The sequence below is a fragment of the Solea solea genome, chromosome 1, assembly GCF_958295425.1.
Source record: "Solea solea chromosome 1, fSolSol10.1, whole genome shotgun sequence".
Classification (NCBI taxonomy): domain Eukaryota; kingdom Metazoa; phylum Chordata; class Actinopteri; order Pleuronectiformes; family Soleidae; genus Solea; species Solea solea.
Genome location: NC_081134.1, coordinates 37,008,832 through 37,036,125, shown reverse-complemented (window position 1 = coordinate 37,036,125; position 27,294 = coordinate 37,008,832). Strand labels below are relative to the sequence as shown.

Here is a 27,294-nt window from a genome sequence, read left to right as displayed (position 1 = left end):
GTGATGGACTGGCGACCTGTCCAGGGTGTACACCTTCCCCTATGTTAGCTGGGATTGGCACCAGTGACCCTCATATGGAGGATACAGTTCAATATTCATTGTGTTGTGCAATTAAGACCACATGAGATGCTATCAAAAATATTACCTACAGTGCTCTAATGCACGGAGGAGATCTCACACTTATTCATCTCAAACTTTAATGTACTGCATTTTAAATTGGAAAAGAATGTGGAATATTAAACAAAAAAAATAAAAATAATAATAGAACAATGAAATTGCAGCCTTTGCAATTTTCTAATTACATTGTTCGCCCCTCTCCACTACGTGCGTTCTATTAAAATTTTCTTGAGAGTCATGTGGAAAAACTACAATGTTAACTGCGTCGGCTTAATAGGTGATTTTAAATACCAGCTTGTTTCTGCTGCTTTAATCAGTGCAGGTTTAAAGGTGAGAGGCAGAATATGAAATATTTATTCAACTTTAATTTACAGTCGTGATTCCCCTTGCATGGCTGTCAGGAGGTTTCTAACCCGGCATTAGAAACAGAAGTGCCATCTGCCAGCAAAACAGTCCTTATTTAAGTCCAACAGGCTATTCCATTATATAAATTTCAATTAGGAAATAATGGTTTGTTTTGAGGGACTCGATTGGCTCAACTATGCGAGTATGATAACGGAGAAACATCTCTCTGTATCAGTCCCGCCCCCACATGCTCTCTATGAATATGTGTGAGGGGTCGTATCTTTCCGAGATTTGTTGTTTGACAAATATTAGTTAATTCACAAATGCCAAAAGACATTCCAAATTGCACTAATTGCAGGAGACGTCCTCATTAGACCGCCGCATTAAGATAAAAACACCAGCGGCGGTGACACATTGATTTTGCAGTAAACAATAAAAAAGTTCACAGAGAGTGCTTGATTTCCTGTTATCGCCACAATGTTCACAGGCGTAATGAATAAGCAAATGAATAGATAATCTTTATTTACACAGTTTATGCAGCCGAGTCATGCCTGAGATGCATCGCAATCATAATTCATCAAACTATAATGTGCTCTTTAAAATAGCCGCGCTGATATCGCCATCGCATAAATCTACATTAACTGTTCAATCAGGAATCGCTATGGTTCGACATATTAATGCTTAGTCGCATACTTTCTTGGTTAACTTTTCTTTTTCTACCACAGTCTCAATTACCGCTGCTATGCTGATGACACTCTGGTCTAATTTCAAACTTATTTGAACTTATTTGGTAACTAATTTACCAAACTAAAAAAACCTACTCACGACGAACTCGACAAACTCCAGGTTGCGGCTCACAGACCGCACCTCTGGGTTAGCGGGTTAGCCAGTGAGTCTCTTTTTCCAAGTGACGTGTGTCTAATCCACGTCCTTGTCGAAACTGCTGCTTAAAATGAATTTGTGCAAACACAATGGATATGTAAAGTCGGGGCGCTTTAGCGATGTTGTTACATCATTTCAAAAGGACCAATGTTATATTAAATGCACTTAAGCTCAGCAATGGACATCAGGTGCTCGATCACCAGTTGAGTTCATCACAGAAAAGTAACAGGAGCAAAAACCAAATGAAGTACATCTTTTACCGCGCACTTATCTGAGGGAAGGTGAACGGTGCATTCAAACGAAGCATTAATTGGTCGAGTGAAGTTTTAGCTTCTGAGGAATCCTTCGCGTAAAAAAACAAGATGCACAGGCTCGGAGAAGTCCCAGCGGACCTGTAATTTACGGCGGATAAACCATGTTAATGTTCGCCCCCAAAACATGGAAACATGGAAATGTTCCCAAATGAAAGCTGCAGCAGGAGGCTTCATTAGTCGAAGGTCTCTTGAAAGGGAAAAAAAACAACATAGCAACTCTGTGATAAGTGTGAAGGGCTTCGCTGCTAAGTGTGCTCCGATTCTGGCGCTCGCAACGTCTACTCCTCCTCCTTAGACACACACCACATCTGCTACTCTGAAACAGCGTGAGGCAATTTCCTTTTCTTGTGATTTGCGTAACGTTCTCTCGGACGCTCGTTTACGGTCGACCTCACAGGTCAACGTGAAGATTTTGTCATCGCGTGTCCCTTTTACTCTCCGGTCTGCATGAGCGTGACAGCACACAGTGAAAGCCCCTCTGCATTGCAGTGGCTTTCACTGGTTCATGAACCAGAACGACATTCATAAAATCCCAGCGTGTGCGTGCGCGCGCTCCTCTCCAAGCAGAGGATGAAGCCTCATTTTCTGGGATGGCCTCGTATTTTTCAATTTTTTTTGGCGAGAGTGCTTTGCATGAAGTGGCCCGAGCCTCAGTGGGGCAGTGGCTAATGAGCCGGTAATAAGGATGTAGTGAGGACTGCCGCTGTACTTATCAAGATATGTCAACCCCACAGGTCAACAGACAAACTCGAATCCTCTCCAGCAGCTTAATTCCCACTTTTTATATTGTTTGTGACAATTTGGGTGTGCAGCTGCGCACAGTTGATTTGTTGACTGCAAACCAAAAGCTCTTCTGACAAATTGAAAGGTGGCTCCTACATGAACCCTTTTATGCATTTTTTTTTTCCTACAAATTCATTTTATATAAGACCTCATTCTAAACGTTCTTTTTCAAGGGAAAAGTCGCAGAGCAGGTGGAGGTCGCGCTCACCTCATCGGCTCAGTTTTGAATAAACCTCCTCCAAAGTTAAATAGTCCGGTCTAATGTTTCTTTGCTAATGCATCGTGAATAAAGAAAAGCAAGAGAGAATGGAATGTCGAATGAAAGCATGTTTTCATCTCGACTAGTTCACATCAGCCTGATAGGGAAAATAAAAACAACCTAATTCAATGCACAGCTCAAAGGCTCGTGACACGCACAACACATGCGGCTGAATGATTTCTTACATGTTACTTAATGCATAGTCTAATACATCTATGCATCCACGGTGCCACTTTGACCAATGCACTTGTTTTATTTTATCGACTCGCTTACATTTGCTTTGGTGTGGTGATTTGACAAATGTGTCTCGAGTAGATTATACGACTGTTTCCGAAACCATTTCTTCACTGGGGTACAGGGGAAAAAAAAAAGTGGAATATCGCTCCAACAGCCTTATGATTTGCTTAAATGCCTTAAGGTATTGCATTTCGGGCAATGTGCACTCAGGCTGGAGGAACTCACTGCTTGAGGCCAGCAATCCTGAGGGTGAATTACCCATTACTATCATAACACACCTGGATTAAACTACCAGCAGTCACACCGTGGGTAATTTAGGAGCTAGGCTTTCATAGTTCTGCTGCCTTGACAGGTGCAACCAATACAGAAATGTAATTTATGACATAATCAATCACCAGCCTCTTTATTAGGGAAGGAGGACACGTAATAAAATGGCAGAGGTGGTCTTCTCCTGCTGCAGCCCATCTACTTCAAGGTTTTGACATGTTGTGTGTTCTTTTTTCTGTTTTCCTTGGTTGTAACGACTGGTTATTCACGTAACTATTGCCGTTCATGAGTTGTGAACCACTGTGTAACAGTCTCCTCTGATGTCAAGAAAGTGTTTTCACCGCTCACTGGATATTTTCTCTTTTGCAAATCCAACAGTTGTGCATGAAAATCCCAGAAGTCTCAGCAGTTTCTGAAATACTCAATACCCAACAATCAAACTTACTGCAAATCAGCTTCCTTCCCTATTCAGATGCTCGATTTTAACATTAGCAATTGCATGTTGACCTGGCCGTGATGCATGGAGTTGCTGCCTTGCAATTGGTTGATTAGATATTTGCATTAACAAGCAGATCAGCAAGTGATCAGTATGGTATAAGTAGAGAAAAACACAATATACAGTAGATTAGAAATAATATGTTCATGTGTGTTTTTACGTCATTATGTCACAGCCTGTTTTTTATCTTATAATGTAGATATATTTCATATATAGAAATTCAACATTTGTGTATGGGGTTGCCAAAGGCATGATGTACTTCCTTATATATCACCGTTTCATCACTAAATAGTAGGGCTGTCAAAGTTAATGTGTTAATTGTTGCAATTAACACAGCCAAACTAATTTAAACGCTGTTAAACACGAGTTTGTTTACTTCTGGTGCGCTGACCTCTGACATGAAAGCTGGAAATCATCTGTGTGAAACAGTCACTTGCCTGCAGTCAGTCAGATAGGAGAGACAGGGAGATAGTAGCTTAAGATGGAGAGAGGTGAGGGATTGTTGTCTGAACTCATGCATTTAGAATTTATTTATTTTATTTATTTATTTTTTAATTGACAGCCCTGCTTAATAGTGAACTAATAACAGGACAGTGGTTGTACACAGTTTCAGTCTGCCCATTTCTTCATAGCCTCAAACAACGATGGGCTTGTTGAATGAAACCACGAACTTTACACAAACTTTACGTTCAATCAAAACTGTGAGGATTCTGTCTAATTTCAAATGAGTGCTACTGGAAACTCAAAAATCACAAAGCCCCCTGCTGTGGCTGTTACCACCGATGATTCATTCAAATTCAAAACTGGCATTACAATTCAACTACTGTCATCACACTCATTCAAGTGTTATTAAAATTCTGATTTGGAGTATGAGGCGTCACCTTTTCCCTGTCACCACTGCCCACTTTGAATCCCAAGCAAAAACAGAAAAACTGAAATATCCTGCATGAAATAACCAATCTACTGATACAGTTTCACATCACTATATTATGTAAAAAACCTGTTTGAGTCAGTGTGTTTAGGACATTTTAAATGCAATATCTGTACATTAAATCAGCACTTGTTTCACCGCTTTCCTTCTTTTTCCTTTCTTTCCCTAAGGAAGTGTCAAACCCACCTGTTTTGGGCTCCACTGAGAAGTACGGCTGTCCGTGGACGATGCTGTAGACGACCCTGGCACTGTTCCCATATGTCGGGTCATCTGCATCTGTGGCTGCCACTTGCACTACCATGGTTCCTGTGGGCAGAAAGCCTGTGTTTAGTTACCAAGACAACATCGAGCAGCCACGTCAAACAGGGCTAAATGTGGAAATAGTCATCATATCAAATGAGCGTGTGACAAATTGTACTTGAAGGTAGGCAAAGGGGGGGGGGGGGGGGGCAATGAAAATGGAACATCTGTGGCAGGAAACAATCCGAGTGAGTGGTTATTTGTTTCATTGTTATACATTTTCATTATAACCTATCTGATATGTAAAAAAACCACTTACTGTCATTTGTGGTGATTCTACTTAACCCTTCAGCACAACCTACAGGCGATCTAATGAAAAAGGTTTTTTTCATTTTCACCAACCATGCAAACACACCTGAGCAAAAAGTGATTAAAATTAATCTGTGATTAAATTTGTGAAATTTGGAAATACGTAAAAGTTCAAAGTGCGCTTGGCTCGATTTTACGAACAAAAATAAAAGAAAAAATGTCTATTTTGTAAAGCCTGAAGATGTGATCCTATAAGATCTATATATATATATATATATATATATATATATATATATATATATAATATCCTATAAACACACACACACCCATGTGTATTATTCTTGTGGCAATTACCCAATGGTGCACCTGCAGCACAGATCTGTGCATTGAGGGTTAAGGATTCAAGAGCAACTCTGAGCCTCTGAAGATCATTTGATCACTTAGCAGAATCCTTTTCTAATATCTTCCATCCTGTTGATAAGTAATCCAGCAGCCAAACGTGTCCCACAACCTACACATGCATGTTAAAAAAAGCACATCGTCCGCAACAAACGCTTAATTATTATGACTCTCATAGAATTAGTACTGCAATTACATCTGGTTTAAGAGTCTAGGACTTTTTTTTTTGTCCTCCAGCAATATCTGAAGAGGACACTGTACCTTTGTGTTGTAATACTTGAGCTCAATAAAACTGGTATGATTCGAAAGCTCGGCGAGGAGATGAAAAGATTTCCCTTTCCTTTATTCCCTTTTCTTTTATTAACCCCCCGTCTTTTGTTCTCAGAATCTTTGATAACACAAACAGACAGTGGAGTCCATTTTGTCGACTAATGGCTCAAAACAGACATCGATCTGCAGGAGGGAAATGGTAACCGTGAAAAAACTAAATTATGTATTTCGACTTTAAGGTGGGGGTTATCAAGTTTGCAGTCGCATCCTGAGTGCTGTTCGTTTTTGGAGGCTCTGTTAAAATCCCGGTGAGAAGCAGATCAGCTGCTTTGATGCAACGATCCAGTTGAATAAATAAATGTTGCTACTTTTTAAAGAGTGAAATTGAAGGGTGTAAAGGACACTATAAACTAAACAGGAACATGGATGTAATGTGCATGAAAACTATAAAGGAAGAAACATTTCCTTAAATCCCTGAATCATTATCAAGAAATAATCCTTAACATAACTTTAATTGTAGCCAGACGTCTTAAATGTATATCAAAAAAAAGCTTAATTAAAAGGTAAGTGTTTCTGCTGCTAAGCAGTGTAAATAGCAGTTTAAATTGAGATTGAGCTAAACGGGTGCTGAAAATGACAACATTTGTACAAACACACATGACTCAATTATGAATGTTTCACCTGCTACTTATGTATCGCACTCGTGTTCCGAGTTTGTTTTTTGCGGCTGTCTTTTGTTATTAGTCTCACCGGGTGGAGAAGCATTACTTATATATTCAATATTGTTATAAAATCTTGTCTGTGACTGACGCATACAGGCTGATATGAAATCGTTCATTTTGAAATCATAAACATGCCCATACATACATACAATAAAAAAAGAAGAAGAAGAAAATATGTTTACTAAGCAGGAACAACGTACACTCTTTATATCTGTATTGATCTTGGGTTATAGATGATTTAATTCATCACTGGTCCATTTTATGTTGAGGACACACTTTATACAATATCGGGATCTACATGGATACAATTTTAATTCATCATTTCTTTTGTAAAAAAAGTGCATCACTCATGATTCTGGAGTTTGTTTGTGTTTGCAATATTATGTTAAAGTTCACATCAAAGTACAGTAACTATCTGTATTCATTTAAAAACACAGTTTGTTTTATTTGACCTTTTATAAGGTTGTTGCTTCGTTGTGGGTTTGAACCAAGTGGAGGTGTTTCCTTTTTGATAGGAAGGTTTAATTTTTATTCCCATAATGTGTGAGGCTCATTTGCTTTTATGGAACACATTTAGATATGTGATGACGCTTTTTTAAGAGTCGTACAGTAATGTTAGAAGCTTTGAAGCCATTGTGTAGGTCAGACTTAATGCGTTATGGCCGAAGCTGTGAATTAAACACCATATAAAAGCAAATGGAACTGATTTTTTTTTTGTGTTTGTTTGAGGATAAAAGCAATGTTTTTTTGGGATATTTTATGAACCAAAAAACAAAAGCAAATGATCATTAGGTTCAGCCCTGCAACTGTAGTTATTCTATCACCTTAGTTTTAAGGGGAAATTCACAAGTGCTGCAGACAAAGCTTTAAAACAGATGATATAAATTCTGAGTTCATGGTCAACAGAGTCCCCCAACACCTCCAAAAATCCCTGCAGCTACAAAAGGAAAATTTGCTTTTAAACTGCGGTAAGAACTCTACTGACAACTGACTTTGTTTCTGTGTGTAGTCAAGGACTGTCTGCTCCCACTCTTCCTCTGGGACTTATACAAAATAAAAGGAAGAATAGATCAGACATGACTACTATACATTCTTTTTAAAGAATGAAAAAACATAATCAACGGCAATCAGTGCCAATCAATTCCAATAGGCCGTTCATTAAGGTTAAAAACAAATGAGCCTTGTTCCTCTAACTGCATGGGCTCATTTCACACTTACAGGTGGTTGTTTTTTGTAGGTCAAAAAGAAAAAAAAATCTTAATAAATTGAAGAGGTGTAGTATCAGAGGGATTGGAACGAGTTGGGTTCTACATGTGGAGTACCTCAGGGGTCAGTATTGGGTCGGAAAACTATTTTTTTAATTTTATTTTGCAACTCTAATTGATATCTAAAAGTATAAAAAAAATTACTAACATATGCTTTGTTTGCAGATGGCACTCTCTTTTCTTATTTATTTATGTATTTTGTTCCCCGCGAGGATTTCGCAGCAGATTTTGGAGGCAATTACAACAGAATTAAATAAATTAAAACCGTGGTTTGACATAAACAAATCATCATTCCATTTCAGTAAAACAATCTTTATGCCGTTTGGAATTCATGGTCAAATTCTCAAGTGTAAGTCGGAACTAATAAAAACTTATTGTGTAAACTTATTCCAGTTCCTTTTCAAACATGAACGATGAAATGCATAATGTGTGTTACTTTTTCGTTCGTTTTTTTTGTCTCCTTTCATTTCTATACTTATTTCCTTATATATGTAAGTTGTGTTTATGACAAAAATTCATTCATTTATTGGTAGTTTTAAAGCAGAAGCCTCGGGTAGACATTGTTGAAATAACCTTGAAAATGAAGAAACTCCATTTAGCTCGAGCAGGTCTTATCCAGATGATTCGATGAATAAGTGGCCCGTGTGTGAATATTTCACTTTAATGGCTAACAACACCTATACTGGATCAAGTGAGCTTGTATTGTTGCATCTGACAGACTGTGGCGTCTTACAAGTTGGCAGTATTTTACTTTGAGGCAAACATCGTAATAAAAAAAAAATATATAACCCCACAGTTCGACATGAGATGTATTTTACAGGCTTTTACAAAATGAAGTGATCAAGGAAATTGAAGATTAGAGTCCTCCGTTTTGGCCATAAACCAGAATTAACAGGCTCTGGCCCTGGCTGTGGACAATATAATGGAGGGGGGGGGAGCTTGGTGGAGCTGGAGAAGTTATCACCAGGCTGGTTGTAGAAGGACACCAAGATTATATCATCGCCTCTTAGTCATGACAGCTCGTATTACGGGTGGTTTAAAACAGCAAGGTCAGTGTATGACCCTATGAGAGTGAGCTCAAGCTATATGGCTCAATCTCCATTACATCTTGATACTTATAGAATCACCTCACACATAAGGAGCAGGCTGTAAGTTAGCATTCGATGTGGAATTGCGTGGAGAAGACTTTTGAAAAGCTTCATTTTCCACCCTCCCCCCCCACCCCTCACATGAGTCCAGTGAACATCCTGTCCTGACAATAATGTCAGTCTGAAAGGTGATACCAGCTGGATGAGCTGGATGTCAGGAAAACCTGATGAACAATCTGAAATTTGAATAGATTCTTTCTGCTCCACAAGGCTGTCATCTGCTTCTCAATTTCCCCTGTCTGTGTCCCTTCAATATTTGTCCGTCCTCATTGACTTGATGGATCAGATCTTCACCATTTTTCTTTATTTATTTTTTTTTTTTTCATGTATTCCCCACAGCTGTGTACAAAACAGGTTTCCTAATCAGTTCTGTATCTTGGGTGAGCAACTGTCATCTGCCAGTAATGAAAATAAATGTGGCGTGCTTAATCTGAAAGGGGGGAAAGGTATTCAGCAGGCACTTGCATATCAAGGCTGCATCTGACTGTCAAGCACAAAAAGCATTCGTGAAAGCACCCTCGCAATGCAAACATGTTGCACACATTAAACGTTCATGTGCATAAAGGTGTGAACAAACTTGACATCAAATCACTGACTGACGATACTGCACATGTGTTTTGTAGAAGAAAAAAAAAATATATATCTTAAGCTCAGCTGTTGAAATTCCTTCATGAGTATGCAAAGACAGGAACGCCGATTATCGAGAAAGTTGATTATATTCATGCACAGTCACACCTGCTCCCTTCCGTTCCAAATGGGTTCAGTTGACATTCATTTGCAAATGCAGAGCAAAACTTAATCAGAACTATCTTTTTTTTTCTTTCTTTTTTTAAATACGCCAACTTTCAGTTATTTCAAGTGTTGTTGTTTTTCTACATAAAATCCCAGTATCATCTTCATTATACCCAAGACAGTGCAACCTCTCTGCCTTGTTGGCTGCTTATACTGTTGAGATTTACACTGTCAACAAAGCTGATGGTTCTGTTAGGATTCATCATCATTGTGATGTGCTCCGAGATGTTTGAGCGTAAACAGGTCTAACACAAAATTGGAAACAAGTCTCGAGAATGTTGAGGTTTAAATACATAACACCATATTTAAATAAAGACAGTTTTGGAAAAAACATTGGTATTTGTGTTGCGCACACCTGTACCTAATAAATTGGCAAGTATATATATACATCATAACACAGATGCTACAAGTGTAATGGTACACATTTCAAAATTGTATTTTGTATGTTGGGTTCTTAGTGGCACAGAGGGACTTGGCCAAAATGTTCACAACCTATGTTGGATAATAGTAAGACCCCGATTTTTAAAATGGATTAATGTCTCAGAAGATAGATTTTTACAAATGTGGAAAGAGAGATTTAAATAGAGATTTAAAATATAAAGGAGCATTTTAGGCCTCTGTGATGGACTGGCGATCTGTCCAGGGTGTACCCCGCCCATCGCCCTATGTCAGCTGAGATTGGCACAGCGCCCCCTGCAACCCTCATGTGGAGGATAAATCGGTAAAAGATGGATGGATGGAGTTTCACATGGTATCGAACTATCAACTCCTCCATTTTAATACAAGAATGAGAACTTAAAGATATGAAGTATGGGTCACGATGTGTAGCATGACCTTTGCAATTGGCAAATTGCAATCAAATCAAAGTGTTCATTTGTATAGTGCATAAATTACACATACATATACATCACAGAAGTTATTGTTATTGAATTACAGTCCAGCCCTGACACAAACGGAACCAAATGTACCACCTTGAAGGTAACAGCTCCAAAATGCATACAATTATACTACTGACACACACACTACGCTGAATCAACTTTCCTGAAATTGAGCACCTTTCTTTTTAAAACAGCTATCCCATCTTTTATATCCCGATAACTACTTTCATGAATTAGACAGGAAATGTGACAGCTGGCTATGGAACTGGCGAGCAGTAAATTCAAGATCCATGGCCTTGGGTTGACATTACATTCTCTATGCTTGTAATGAGCCCTCCGATTACTCCTTTGGCCCTTCGCTGTGCAGTGGGACTGAGCCAAGGCTCACGATTGTCACACCTCCAACTGTCCTCAAGCTCTTTTGTCTTTTATTTGACATCCCGGCCTTGATTAAGACAAAAGCCTTCAGAGATCCTCAGGCCATAAGGTCTGCATGTATATGGACGAGCTCTGCCTCTAATTACTTTAATTAATTAAATTCATGATTTCCTCTAAATTGAACCCATTCATCAGCAGAGCAGGGCTGTGACCATTAATGATTTAAAGACATCTATAAAGGAATTATTGAGGACAAGAAGTGCCTGGCCCTTCCCTGTTCTTTACTGCACTGATAATTGCCTTGAGCAGATATTTACAAAGAGGGGCAATACATTATTCCTCTGTTGTTCCCTCAACTCGTGATGAAGACCTTCATAGAACTCACGGAGTAAATAAAGTGGTGAGGGTGACCCTGCATCTTGGCGCTCGTGGTGTGAATGTATCCTCCTCTGTACCCTGTTGCTGTCTTATCTCGGGTTGGACACGAGACGCCGAGCTCTTGTTCGCTAATCCTCTAGTTCCTTAAGCCTGAGCTCTGTACCCCCCGCTGACAGTCGGCTGTGTAATCCCTCAGAGATCTCCATGCCAGTGTTGTAGGCAAAGCACTGCTTCCCTTGGAATGACTCCCACTCCCACTCCCACTGTATTCCTGCTGTAATTTTGACTTTGAAGCGTCTTAAAAGGGCCATGAAGACCTCTGTTTTTCACTAATTTCCGTCTACTCGGTGAAGGTGGAGGATATAACCTGAAATTATTATTTCTCTGGTATTTCAATGAAATGTGTGATAATGATGTCCATGATGATATGAAACTAAATACAAAACTGAACAATGTTTTATCAATGATTGCAGACATTTTGGAGCAAAATACTACATCAATAGAAATGGCTGTATTACCACAATGTGGCAGCAGCATTGGTTGGTGATAAACTTATTTCAACTTTCAAGTGTGAATTTGAAGAAAAAAAATTCAAAGCCCTTGTTTGTTACGACGCCACCTACTGTTTCATGTGCCCTGCATTGCTTAATGTATGTAGACTAGGCCTACACAGAACAAACGTGAGATTCCGTGCAGAACAATATGCGAGTAACGTTAAATCAAGAGAGCAAATGACGTGGTGCCTGGGAAATGCAAATTCCAATATCTCTGGCTCACCAAATAAATGTCTTCTTGACTGTCCCAAGGACAATCCCTTGTCCAGATGCAGATGCGTGCTGTTAGTCAATAAAAGTGGAAGCCATGGGCAAAGCCGCTCAGGTTACAGGTTGCCCTCCCATCTTAAACTGTGTCAAGCACATTCAGTCCTTGAATTTGAGGGCCGAAAGGTCCTTAAATTATACGTAAACCATGGTGTGGGAACCCTGGAATGAGAGTTGTGGGGTTCCCTTGAATGCATCTTGTAGCTGTCCCTCTAATCTCTGTTCCCATAAATACTAAAACAGTATGTTACATCTCACTACTGTTTGTTACCCTGCATTATCATAAAACTGATTCCCCCTTTTATGTTTGTTGGCCTCTTCCAAATACTGTATGTTACAACATTTGCTGATTTATTCAAACAACCTGCTTGTTTCACTTGTTTGGAAACCAGTCACTCTCCCCCGAAATTTAAATTTCTCGAAATTTAGAGAAATTTAGTGATTTTTATTTTGCTACTTGTTGTTGGAAATTCAGAGTTACCCAAGTGCTGGTCTGGCTTTCAGACAGATTAGTGTTGTGCCATGAACAACATGATGTGAACACTTTGTGAAGCTTAGGCATCAATATGTCATGACATAAGCTATTTGATTTATATCATGATAGTATTATCATGAACAAGTACAGCACCATGCATTTTTATTTACATATTGTAAATTGTGTTGATGCTGAGACACAGGTTTAGCTCTCTGTTTATGGATATACTGAGGTACAATGTGCTTGCATACTCAGTGGTACATCCCTAAAACCTAAAGCAGCTATCATAAAAAATTAAATATTAATAATCGATCACACTCTCTATAAGTGAAAGGGGTCGTGCAAAGTAATTAACCCACAACAGACTGCACAGCTCCCTTTAGCTTAATAAGCACTTTTATACGCATATAGTTTCAGGTCCCTGGCCAAAAACTTTACATTTCTGCTTCTTGCAGGCAGCTTTTCACTTGATAGACTGACTTAGACAACTGGTTGGTGAACATAGCATTTAACAGCAGCAGCATTTAACAGCTAGAGAACCCTCTTTCCCTCAGGAGGTAGTGAGTTAAGAGAGTTGACGTCCACATGGCAAGTGGCTAAATGAGGACCGGGGTTGCTCCATATCTGCTGGATGTGGAAGTATAAAGTCTGTCATATCAGCTTAAAAAAGTGATAAATCATCCGTGCCATGTTCACAGCTCTGTTCCAATGCTTCATAATGTCGAAATGCATCTGCTATTGCAGGTTCCACAAACCAAATTAGCTTAAAAATGTCCCCTTTGAACAACATTAAAAACCCAAACTCACAATATACAATCATATCTACATAGGGATTTTTTGCACAGATTTAAGACCAAAGTGCAGCATCATATGCTTTTGATTTAGCTCGATAACTGAAGTTCTGAATGTTCTCAAGGCCAAGAACTGCAGATTAACCTAAAAGACTGGCACAAGAGTATGGATGGATGTTGTAGCTGAATGCATGTTTAATTTCATCCATAATGCTTATCCTTTGAGGGTTGCAGGGGAAGCTGGAAACAATCCCAGCATTTATTTAACTAACTCAAAAAAAGCCAATGTATTAAAAGACATAATACATGTGTTGTACGATCCGTTTTAAATATGCCCAAAAGAACTCACTTTCCTGGCCACACTTCTGAAAATAAACCATTACATACTGCTTTCTATGTCTTTATATTGAAGATTTATATTGAATATTTCCTATTCTCTCAATGGAGAACGCGATTTGACTATGAAAGTTCATGACCTGGGGAAGTCTTAAGAAATAATCGATAAGCTGTGCACCTTGAGAGGAAATAAATGTGATTCATCTTTCACATAACCTCTCGATTTGAAGTCATCTAAAGTTTGTGAGTTTTTTTTTTTTTTTTTTATCCAATGAAAGGCCCATTTCACCTTTTTACTGTGTTGAAGATCTACTTATTTATTTTTCTCCATCCCATTAGTCACAGCTCACTTGTGATTAAGGCCACAGCTCCCAGCGTGGCTTGAAGTGACTTTCGGAAACCCCGAAGAGAGCTGGAGGAGGCTAAGTACATGTCTGTGCTGCTCTGCTTACAGCACTGCCGGTGTGAAACGGCAGGATAATAGATGGTCAGAAATTTATTTTTCTGAGTGGAAGACAAATGAACCTTGAGACCAATTAGTGGGAAGGATGCCTTTGGCTTTTGAGGCTGACTCAGGCCTTAAGTTTTCTTGACTCACTTTTAAAAACATGCATCATGCATCAACATTTCTAAGCCTAGAGGACCATGCTGGCATATGTAAGGTGATAAATATGTAAATGCATCAGGCTCCACATTACAATACACAGAGTCTGGCTGACTAATGCCACCATGAAACAGCATATTGAAAGAGTTTCATGCTCAGTGCCACCCATTTTATTTTGTGGACCAACATGTAGAGTTTTAGGTCGGTGATTTCAAAGTCAGGCTGATGAAATAGTTTGTGTGCCTTGCTGGAATCTGTGTAAAGCAAACAGACTGTGGCTTATCAATATGGAGGTCACTCATTTTCACAGCAGCTGCGTTACTAATACACCTGCTGAGTCGAAAGGCCCCGGGATGTTGTTGTCGGTCATTTGCATTTACTCACATTTTGAGCTTCACCGTGACATGTTCAAAACCTTGGAGGAAATCTTGACCATGCAGGCATTTAAGACGCGGCCTGATATGATGGCTTCCTCCAGGAGTACGTTTAAAACAGACAGATAAAAGAAATGTCTGAAGCAAGAAATGCCAATGTTAGCTGCTTTTTTTGCTTCACCAATTGAAACTGTAATACTTGAGATAATAGTATAAATCAACATTGTGTCCACTGCTAGTGCAAATGTTACACTCTTAACCAAGATGGTAAACGCTGTCAACTATGCTAAATATCACTATGTTAACAGCGTTATCATAAGCATGCAAGCACGACGAAGCAGGAACCTACAGGCCCAAACAGCTGAAAGCAAGGCTTTAGTCTGTGATACATGTTATACTTAATATACTTAATATGTACAGATTATTTCAGGTTATACATATTTAATACCATCACTACAGATGGGATGATACACTAGGCTATACGGTGCTGTCTCGCCTGCCAACATGAAGTCTTGTTGTTATTTTGAAGAGTCACAAGGAGGTTGGACTTTTCAAGTCATTCCAGAACCCTAATGACATTAACATTATTATATTTCACGCCAAAATGTTCACTTGAAAGCACTGCATGGCCTATTTCTGAGGAAAAATGTGAGGTATTGTGATTATACTGTGGGCTTAAGGGTTGAAACTATATCTTCCATCCATTTAAAGCAGGATGAAAAATAAATAAATGTAGTTCTCTTGGAGGAGGCCAATGAGTGCAGGAGGCAGCTGAGGCAAGACATAAACAGAGAAACAATAGTTGTCTTGAAGCATGTACTGAAGGTGTTTTCGAGTAAGCCAAACGACAGTGGATAAAGTATTTGATTGTTTTCTTCTGCATCAGTTGTACCAGCATCATGGTCTAACTGTAATTGCCAGCTTGTTTACAACATCCCTTAATGTGGGAGCTAAATATGTTTATTTCCACCCACCATATGAACCTCTCATTTTATCTGCCACTCGCTTGATTACTCATTGATTTAAAAGAGGTGTGATGAAGCTGCATTTAGCCACAGTGCTGTCTGAATTTCCAGAAGATTTACAAGTCGAGTCTGACTTTTCTCTAACACTCAGAATGTCATCTCTGGAGTGCTTTCGGTTTTTTAAATGTACTACATTTGCCTTGTCTTGTCAAAAGCTTCAAGGGCATCATGTGGGTAAATCTTTGAATATCATCATGCGTTCAAATGCTAAATCAAAGCTACTCAAAAGGGACGAAACCTCCATGATCTTATATTTATCAGCTTTTGAGCGGCACAAAAAAGTAAATGTGTCTGAATACAATGGCGAAGAGATGCCACGTCAATGTTGATTTATCTGGTGAGACCTCAGTCTTGGTGTAAAACTCATGCACTGTACAAGAGGGACTTCATGTATTTTGAATTGCACTCAATCTGAATATAATGTATTGAGACTTACAAAAGGAACACACTACATTCAAATGAATGTTGTAAAGTTCCTGAGTCCCCTATGACCTTAAGATGAGAATTCATTGAGATGGAAAATTATCGAATGCATTGAATGACTATGAGAGAAAGCTGGAAAGAATTGTAAAGTGCAAGGGGGGAGATCATGGTGGAAAAAAAGAAGAAGGAGGGAGCTGTTATTAGATTACATTTAAGACAAATGGGGAGGCTTACCTAAGGGTGACATCTCTGGTACTCCTGCCAAGTACGGTCCATCAAGAAACTTAGGCTCATTGTCATTGATGTCCTGGACCTTGACCACAAATTCAGACCTTGGCTCTACGGGTAAATTAGTGAGTCGGTCTACAGCCTGAGCTGCGAGGGTGTAGTAGGCCTGGGCCTCCCGATCGAGTCGCTTCGTGGCATGGATGTCTCCCGTGTTTTCATCAATGGTGAAGATGGAGGTTGCGCCCTCGCCAGTTAACACATACTTCACTTTGCCATCGCCCTTGTCCAGGTCTGAGTGTAGCTGTAAGGAAGAAAGGACAATGTCAGTGTTAAGACACTTATACTACAGTATTTGGACAAAAGCCTGACCATTACACCAACAGGGACTGTAATGATACATAGAAAGTTCTATAACAGCTTCCACACGTCATGGAAGACTTTCCCCAAGAGTTTGACGAGAAGGCCTGGCTCGCAATTTATGTTCCAGTTCATCCCAAAGGTACTCATTGGGATTGAGGTCAGGACTGTGCAGGCCTGTCAACTTCTTCCACACCAAACTCATCAAACCTGGACCTTATAGTCCTTGCTTTGTGCACTGGGGCACAGTCACGTTGGAATAGGAAAGGGCCTTCCTCAAACTGTTGCCATAATTTTGGAAGCTTAGCATTGTCCAAAATGTCTTGGTTCTTGCTGAAGTGTTCAGATTATCCTTCATTGGAGATAAGGGGCTGAGCCCAACGCCTTAATTAAAACACCTTAATCTCCATAGTGTTATTTTCAACAATCTATTGGAGCCACTGAACTAACATTAGTGGTGACACTAAATGAATGACTTGCGTACACAAATACAGTTCAGATGCCCTTTTCTAAAATAACAAAACATTGAACTTGGTGAACTTGGTTGTATTTGGTTATTCTATCCGTTATTATATTCAATACTAGAGAAAGCACTGCTGCTCTCGTGCAAACCTCCAGCTCAGTTTCTCGTGCTTCAGAGAGGGATCTCAGATATCGACCAAATAACACAGTGATATGGAACCTTATGAGGCTCTAAATGTTGACTTTTTTAGCAGAGTTAGAAATGAAAAGGTCTAAAATTCCCTTTCACTGCAAGGGTAATGGTTGTTTAAAAAGAAAAATTGGATCTGTATCACTATTACCACAAAAATATGTAATTGAAATACAACTTGAGGAGGTCCAGTTTCATATATCTACACCCTTGAAAAAGTATCTTCTATTAAATGCTGGGTGAGACAGTGGTTCAATGCCTCACAGCAGAAAGGTTATCGGATTGACTCCTGGTGAGACTGTCCTGTTTTGTGTAGAGTTTGCATATTCTCCCTATGTCTATATGGGTTGTCTGCAGGTACTCTGGCTTCCTCCTGTAGTCCAGAATATTTGGAGACGCTAAACTGACTGCAGGTGTGAATGTGACCCTCAAAGGATAAGCCGAGTAGATATAAATAATTAATATAAATGGATATTCAATGCTATACTTAAACGTTTAAATTCTCAATCAAATATTTAACATTTACACTGTGTGCATCAAACCAACACAAGCAAAAACAAATCATGTGCGTTAGACAGCCACATCAAACGATCAGGTCGTGCATCATCTGTCATGAACTCACAGATGATGAATCGTTCACCAAACTGAGCTGTTAATTTCACATTTTCTGGCCAGGGATTGGTCACTGGTATTTTTGGTCAAGGTAAATTGTAAATTGTTGCCAAAACTTTAATCACAAACCCTTCAAACCTTGCTCCAACATTTCAACAATATGTACTATACACCTGGCCTTATGAAGACCCTTTATTATATTTACCTCTTTACTTAAATTATACTAATGTCAGGTTACGTCGTAGGTAGTGAAGCATTCAGCATTCAAACCACCGCTTTCATAGCACTGACTGAATTCTCTTCGGAGTGACAGCGAGATGCAGTGTTCCATGCTGCACATCTTTTCATGCACTTTTTGCCCTGTGGAAATAAAGGAGCTCAGGTGGTTTGACAGATGTGAATATTTTCTGTGCCATTTCCCAGGGACAGACTGTATTACATGACATCTGTATATTAAAGTTCAAATGTTTTCAGCATTTTTCTTTCGTTGCTACAAAGAGCAGAGAGTGTGGCTTGGAGTTGATCTACTAGGCTACTTATAGCAAGATGCATTCTGTAGGTTTCGTAGGTCAGGTCCCACGAGAAGAGCTGTCAGATTAGTCATTTTATTGGTGTATAAACCTTCATTGTGAAAATCTGGTATCACATGAATAGGCAAACCATAAATAGAAGTTGCTATAACATCCACAGAATTACAACGGGTCATTACAACAACACTATGTTTACGACGAGGGGTTAAAACTCAGAAGAAACAAGTGACGGGTTTCAAGACGTCTTGAAATCCCTCTGTGCAAAGAACAACTGCGACAAACAATCCTTGAACGAGTCAAAAAAGCGTCTCCGTGCTTCACAATTACCATGATGAGTAACCAACCTTGAATGATCCTCTTTGAAGCCAAAGCTGTCTGATGGCCATCAATCTCAATAACGTGTTCGACACGAGATGGACCACAGAAACTGTCATATATCTAAGAGGAAGGTCGTTGTTGGCTATTTAAAGACGTGCAGATGGACCATTTCTATCTGTCAGCATTTAGCAGAGTGCACACATCTATCTTTACCCCGTCACCTCGCACATGACAATGCCTCAGTTAAAGGCAGAGCATGCAGAGCAAGCTTTTAATGGACACTTTCATTTGGATGAATTCAATATAAAAAGATTCGAGTGAAACCCTATCAACGCGTCCATTGTGTGCCAGTGATATTTGAAAAGTCTGGGCTAAGAGTTTCCAGCTACATTTCTATCAAATTTGCTCCTTGAAATAGCTGCTTCCCCGACTTACTTGCACTCTATTGCGCCTGTTGCACTGTGCCAAATCATTTCTCTATCAGTACACACCACCATTGATTGCAGAGCTCAGTTCAAGGTGTACTCCAAACGACTAACGGTACAAAGCTTAGTTAGGTACGTCCTTTGGCAGAAATCAAAAATAATTTTCATTAATGTATAAGCACCTTTTCATGACTTGAGAATTACCTCAATATACAATTCGGAGCCTGTCCGCTTCCACACCTGCAGTCCTAAATACTGGCCTGACACCTCAAGGCAAATGTTGCTTCTTTCTGGAACCTTCTTAGCATATATCATGAGTGGGACTTTGATTTTAAAAGCAACATTGGAGATATCTTGCATGAAAAATATAGACAATTACATATAAATTGACAACTCTGAATGCTGCTGAAACACAGCTGGAGAGCACTGGAGTTTTATTTGACTCTAGTGCCTAATATTCCCCCGGCAACCCCGGAGAAAAAAATGCATGCATCAACTTTTCCTGGAGCTGGACTAAAAAAAAAAAATCCCATTGGCCCTGAAATGGTCTGTTTTTCCTGCCCGAGGCACTGTTCCTGAACACCCAGTGACACTGAAGCCTTCTAACGTCTGCCATGGGGAGATTGCTGAGACTTTGAATGGGTCTACAGACGGGCTCTACTCACGGACAGCATGGAATTTGGTGTTAGGAGTTGTTTCCTACCTCTGCATGATCCTGAGCTGAAGTCAGCAGCTATCGCTGATGAAAACAGTCAGGGTTGAACTCTGCCCTGTACCTTTCTGACTGAAGTTGGTCTGATGGTTTGTCAGAGCCTTTAAGACACTTAATGACTTACTTAAAATGATTCTCTTTTATAAGAATGTGTACTAGAATTTATGTTACACTGTGCTGACATATGTAGGACCGCCTCCGTCTTGTTTTTTGTCAACCAATGAACAGCCTTTCTTGTTTTATTACAATAGTCAGGCAGGATTGTTGGATAAATCTATCCTTTCAATGTATCTGTAAATGTCAACATCTCATTATTGGATAAATAACAACGGTATTTTAGGTTCCAAGCCTGTGCTGCAGGGGCAGAAAATGATTAGGTCAATATTATATTGGTAACGCTGAAGGAAAACATACTGAATAGTGGGATAACACAGCAAAGGTCCTTATTAATGGAATCCATCAGTCGGCTGATGGATGCCATGTTAGGGCACTTTGATTGCACTGGTTGTGTCCTCAAGCCTCAGCGTGCATATGTTACCTCTCTATATGGAGCGCACCATGTTTATTCAGCATCTTCTGCTGTCAGGAGCAAACTTGAGGTAAACTGTCAGCAGGGGAGAAAGTCAACATTTAATCACGAGGAAGCCATCCGTGGCGCTTTGTTTCCGGTAAATGCCATGGAAGACAAAGCTAACAGGCCACAAAGCATGCAATTCGGGTCAAAGGCCAAGCACACTATGTGGTCCTTTCAGAGAAGTGTTTGGTTTGCTCCCTTTCCCACTCTCTGCCCGGCTGTAAAAGGTCACACAGCAGCCCCAAAAACCTGGCTTCACATAGGACGACATCAGATGTGCAAAGTAGAGGGATATCCCCGAATCAGAATGATTTTTGACAATTAATTGACCAATGAATAAACCAATAAAATAGCTCCTTCATGTATGTAATATTTACTTTATTAAATAGGCAGACGGGCCATTTTTGAATTGCTGTTCAAGTTAGTGATCATTTTGAGTACCAGTTGATATTATTAAACTGTTATATCAGACAGGGGGGGAAAAAACTGGCATATCCATCCATCTTGTACCGCTTTATCCTCCACATGAGGGTCGTGCGGGATGCTGTGCCAATCTCAGCTGACATAGGGTGATAGACGGGGTACAACCTGGACAGGTCGCCAGTCCATCACAGGGCAGCATGAACAATAAACAACCATGCACTCTCACACTCACACCTACGGTCAATTCAGAGTGTCCAATTTACCGAATTCCCATAATACTTTACTCTCCAATTAATCAAAGCTAATGAAAAACTGTCACTGCTCATTTTTTTTTTAGGTGATTTCAACTCCTATTACTTTTAATGAATCCTAATAAATTGTTTCAAAAATGTAAATACCCTCAAATTATTTGCTTTGCTTCCCTTGAGGTGAGTGTAACACAACAAGCGGCACCTCATTCAAGATCAAAGGCTCTTGCAGGGAGTGTAAAGCTGAGGTGGGACCTGAACATGAAACCTTTTGAAATCAGCACTGACACTCATCATCATTCTGTATGCAGACGACTCTCCAGGGACCGGCCTGTTAGCTTTGTGCTGGCTTGTTTATAACTCGTAGCAAGAGAGAAGGGTAAAAAAAGCATAAAATAGCCCCGTAACAACCCACTGATGAATTTGTGTCCTGTCACTGGAGCTGCTGCACAACGTGCTCGGACTGGTCTCGCTTTTACATTTTTATTTTTTTGCCATTCTGTGCTACATGAAAAGTCATGTTGGACGGCGTGTAATTCTATTTTGTTCGCCCATTTGGGGTTTAGCCGTGTACGGCACAGGAAAAAAAAAAACATATAAACATGAACAGCAAGGCTCAAATCCGAAAAAAACACACATTTTTAGTTTTGTATATACTCTTGAGAAGAGCGCAATTTCTTCTACTCAATGGGCTTTGCACAATCCAAACTGGAAACAGATGTAAATACCTACAGGGAACCTGTGAACAACCCTGAATCGGAGAATATACGAACACAGCCTCCACCGCTGCAAAAGCCTTTAATCAACAATCGCTCGCAACACCGAGCTTGAACAAGAGGGCTTAACTGGGTTTCTGCAAACACAACGTATCAAAAAACAGACCAAAAAAAAAAAAAAAATGACATTGTTTCATGTTGATGAACTGACGCTGAAATCCGCGCATGACAATTCTCATACAGCTCATAAAGCTGCCAGAGAATGAAGGTTTTTATTAGACACTAATGTGTGCCATAAGTCTGTGATGAGATCAGACTCAGCAAATAACACATACATGGGGTGCAAAAAAAAGAGAGCAGAAGGAGCAGAGAAGGGTCATTCTGTGACAAAAAGAAGAACAAGCTCAAAAATGCAGATGGCGGCTTCGGTGCAGCTGTCACTGACATCAGCTGCCGGTGTGCTTAGCTTTTCATCTATTCACTCGGCCATGTTCTGGTGGGTAGCCATGGTGCTGTGCTTTGAGAGAGGCTCAGTGGCTCAGCCTCTCTTCTTTCATTTCAAGCTGGGAGGTGGGGAATTAGCAATCACCATGGTGAAATGGGTAGCTATTACACAGCGGTGTGCAGATGCCTGGGATCTGTACACATAGACTTATCCCCGTTCACCTTGAACTTGAAGGTACATTATGCAAGAAGCGCATTGTACCGAGTCATAAAATGATGTATGTCGTCTGTGTTTAATACCAGCTTCACTGATAGCAGGCGTTCATTCACAATTTAAAGTTTCCATGTACTGCCTGCAAACTCTGTGATGGTTTTAACTATGCCGACTGTAGCACTAGACTGTAGGAAGTTGCCAGAGTTAGTCTAACATACCAAGCTGTAGCTATTGGTTAAAAACCTAAAACGCCTCAGTCCAACTCTCGACAATTTCTGCCTGTTGCTGTCAGATTAAAATGAACCAAATTTTTCAATAAAAATGTTTTTTTTCAAGGACTTTCCAGGACCAATTTATTTCATATTTATGGGAATGGGTGGGCAACTTGTAAGAGCCATTTCGCCCATGGCGTCCACTATTATTGATTTGCAGCACGCTCTGCGTCTGTACAAGTGATTGTCCTTGGGATCTTTATCCTTGTAATGTGCTCTCTCCTGCTCAGCTTTACTCACTCGTTGTTCTGTGTGGAATCTCGCGTCAATGGCTGAGAGAGAGAGAGACAGTGTTGTGGACGCTAGTAATTATGACTCCACGTTTGTTCTGCGTATAAAGCCTGTACATCAAGCAGTGCAGGGCGCATGAAACAGTAGGTAGCGTTGTAACAATTTTTTTTTTTCTTTCAAAATCAAACTTTCAAGGATTTCAAGGAACTGATAACCCTGTCATTCACCCAGGTCATAGTTCTCTAAAAGTCATTGAATCAGTAGCAATTAGACATTTCACCTTCACATCTTCACAAAGTTTGTGCTGGAACCCAGGACTTTAACCGCAGTGCTCAAAGTAACTCCTTCATGTGCTAATGACAGTCGCTGGGCTGCTTCAGCGAGTGACAGAAAATGCCGCAGAGAGTCAACTGCATTCGTCGGAGAGCTCCAGGATGATAACGATGCTCATTAGAGTGTTCAAGTCACCTGAGGTCACAGGAGGCTAAATTACAAGAGTTGTTTCGTCTCCTGGGAAGAGAGATGAAAGAACAGCAATGTAAGTGGGAGACGGGCAGTGTCGCAGACCTCCCGCTCTGTTTCTCGACTGCTTTTGCTCCTCTTTTTTTTTTTTTTTAAATCATCTCTGTTCAAAACGGGCACATGTGCATCCATAAAAGAGTGCCCATCTTCCTGCAGATGTAGATGTATAGCTTAGTCCTGACCAGAGATGTTGGCTCTGCATTGTTTAAAGAAATGGTTTTCAAACTTTTTTATACCAAGTACCACCTGAGAAAATAGTGAGCTCTCCAAGTGACCACATTATCACCAACATTAAAAGAGCAAAGTCACCTATGGACTTTGCACAGGAGGCAGATTTATTCCCAATAAGATCATTTGTTCTCTCATTATCCTCCTCTTCCTCATAATTCACACATGCTATTAAGATGGAGTGAGAGATAAGGTGACTGTAGTTATTATTATTTTATTTTTTTTATTTATTTGTTATTTGTTTAATTTAGACACACAGTAGAAACCGTATTTCTGATTTTCCTCCAAGTACCTCCAAAGGAAACTCCCGTACCACTGGTGGTACACGTACCACCGTTTGAGAACCGTGGGTTTAAATGGTCGTTCAAAATTGCAGAATAGCTTTCAATATGCATTTGTTCCATTGTCTGAAAAACTGTGATCACGTCACGCTGGGTACTACGACAAATGCCAGATTATTATGACCACCTGTCAATAGTTTAAAACGGCGCTGAGCTATGGCTTCGGTGTAAGACCCTGTGAGGACATCCTGCTGGGTCTGGCGCTGAGACGTGAGCAGAAGATCCTCTAAATCCTACGAGTTGCGAGACAGAGCCGCAGCGAATCCCACCGATGTCCAGTCGGAATCATTGTCTGCAACAAAATTGATGTCCACATAAAAGCAGGAACTCTGGGTTTTCAAACCGAACATTTTCAGAGGACACGGCAATCCTCCCACCAGCTCCTATTCTTCCCTATAGTGCGTCCTGCTGTGATTGTTTTTGTTTGGGTCAGAAAATGGTGATCAGTGTTTCTCCAAACGTCAAAAGGATATCTTATTTTGTCCACAATCCATTTTGTTGCTCTTATGGAGCAAATAACCCAGACAATATTCACAATTAAGACGCTGAAATTGTTGTGGTCTTAATCCCGAGGGTGTCTTGTGATGTCATATCCTTCAAATTGCTGTCTAATTTTCATGATATTTTATAAACTTATCCATCCTGCTAGTTAATAATACTAATTTCTAATTTTTCTTGTAAAATAAATTAATATGTTTTTTTTTGTAAAGCCAAAGACCTTTGCTTTGCAGCAGTGTTGGCTGCAGCTCCCAGATCAACACATTTCAGTTTCACTTTATTCACACTCATAAGGATAAAAATACAGGCATTTGCCAATTAGATTCCTTATTAATCTCTATGGAGCCAGACAGCAGGGGCCCAACTCTACAAGTATAACGTCTTAGTATAGAATTATTATCAAACTATCTACAGGAGCGAAACCGCTCTGAATCTGAAAGTGTGAATATCGAAAAAACAAGGTAAGTTTCCCACTGAAAATCTTGAACACTTTTCTCTCCCCCTGTTTTGCAACCAATCATGCTCTTGCACTTGTGGCGACGGCCACTGTGACACCATCGACACTAGTGAAGTGTAAACACAATTGAATGAGTGTGTGTGTGTTTGCCGAACAATGCCGCAGCGTGAGAGAGCGTGAGAGAGCGAGCTGCCCCCAATCCCTTACACACAGGCTGCACTGTGAATCCTAAAAAAAATACATCACAGATGGATTTGTTCATCAGAAACTGAGTAAAAGAGAGATCGAATGAAAGTATGAAAATAGGAAATCTTTGGGACGTGTTGCCCTAAAACACCAGTTTTCAAAGCTACATTATTATATGCGAGTTAATTATTCTCAGTCATGATTGTTGGATTATATTCTGTGGCGTGTGCAAAATAAAATAATTAAAATGGACTGTAAATGTAACACAATATTTAGATATGCATTATTTCCATGTATAAGCAGGGAAGGGACTTGAGCCTTCAGGTGAAAGCAGCCAATGAAACGTAAATAACTGAGCAAATGTGAAATTGACAGCCTTGTCGAGAGCTGAACTGTCAGAGTATAAAAAAGCGAAAGCGGTTGAAGGTTAAGTGTTGGAAAAAAAGTGTGTCCACATTCAACAGTTTCCTTGGCAGCATCAGAAAAGTGTCACTTTGAGATATATATACTGTATATATATATATATATATATATATATATATATTTTAAATCAATTCTTATTAATTTAACAAAAGGGTAAGGATGAATTGTCTGCTCTAGCCGAGATAAGGTGATAAAAGAATACAATTTAGCAGACAAAAAAAAACATGAAAAAATGGGACAGGAAAATAAATGAAGTAGATGGTGTAAACAGATATTACAAAGATGTTTATTTCTGCACTTTGTCTCCATCAAACAGTAGGGAGCTCATATCTGCACCTGCTGGGTGAATCACAACAACAAACAGATTATGGCTCCTACTTCATGTGGAGAAAATGAATTGTACATATACAGGAAAACAATCGGGGGAATCAGTCATTCATGTTTTTGTTTATATTATTAAATAATAATAATAATGATAATAAAAAAGTATCTAATCTGGCTGTGGGTATGCAGTAAAGTGTATTTATGTGACAGAAATGAAAGTGTGTGTGTTTCACTCTCTGAAAGACGGGAAACAATGGAACAGCATGAGTCCAAACCACATATCAGTTCTTACAGGAAACCAAGAGAGTTTTCATTAATGAGTAAGAGTTATTGATAAGGTAAAGGAAACTGCAAGGCATATAAAAAAAGGCTAAAGAAAAGCATCACTCGAGTCTGCAGAATTCCGTTTCTGATGTAGAGCAGACGTGGACTGAACATAAAAATAGTGGATGCAGGCTTCAGGTTGCAAAAAACAAGTCAGTTTGAATGGAAGTCTATCAGTCGCTAGTTTTGGGTCTTCTTCAGCAGCACATGATTGAAATGTTGTTAACTATGCTTGAGAGTTTAGTGGAAAAAACAGATGATTGAGCATGACTGGACACCGGTGTGATTGACAGCTGATATTGGCTGTAAACTTCTGTTTGCAAAACGTCATCACGGCACCATCCAACTTGTGAATCTCTGGGCTTCTAAAAGGAAGTTTATGGCACTAGCACGACTTGGCTCATCTCGACTCTACTGTGCTTTTTTGCTTTTCAGTACTTTTTTTAGCACCTGCTCTGTCGAGGTTCCAAGCGAGCTGAGCCGATAATAAATGTGACGTCAACAGACTGCCGGCCACTGATTGGTCATGAACGCATCAGTGAACAATGCCGAACTTTAAAATCCCTATAAACGGGTTAATCGCCAACATTTAGCATGTCTAAAATCTAAATATTTAAAAGAGTAGTCTGGTGTATTTTAGCCACAGCACTGCTGAAAGCGGGCGATTGTGAGCCGAGTTCAGTACCCAACCCTTCCCCTCTCTCACTCTCTCACTCTCTCTTTCTTTATAAAAAGAATTCAAGTTCAATTATTATTATAGATTAATATAGAACAGA

The 27,294-nt window shown here is 39.7% G+C and overlaps 1 protein-coding gene across 3 annotated transcripts in view; it reads right to left on the bottom strand.

Moving 5' to 3' along the window:
- The window catches only part of cdh7a (cadherin 7a), a 140,790-nt gene that overhangs the window by 69,157 nt on the left and 44,339 nt on the right, over positions 1 to 27,294 (bottom strand). For all 3 annotated transcript variants that reach the window (XM_058627929.1, XM_058627937.1, XM_058627920.1), the window contains 2 exons: positions 16,494 to 16,788; positions 4,818 to 4,937 (listed from right to left, as the gene is read on the bottom strand). In XM_058627929.1, coding sequence (XP_058483912.1) covers positions 4,818 to 4,937; positions 16,494 to 16,788 — 415 coding nt within the window. The remainder of the gene's footprint in view (positions 1 to 4,817; positions 4,938 to 16,493; positions 16,789 to 27,294) is intronic.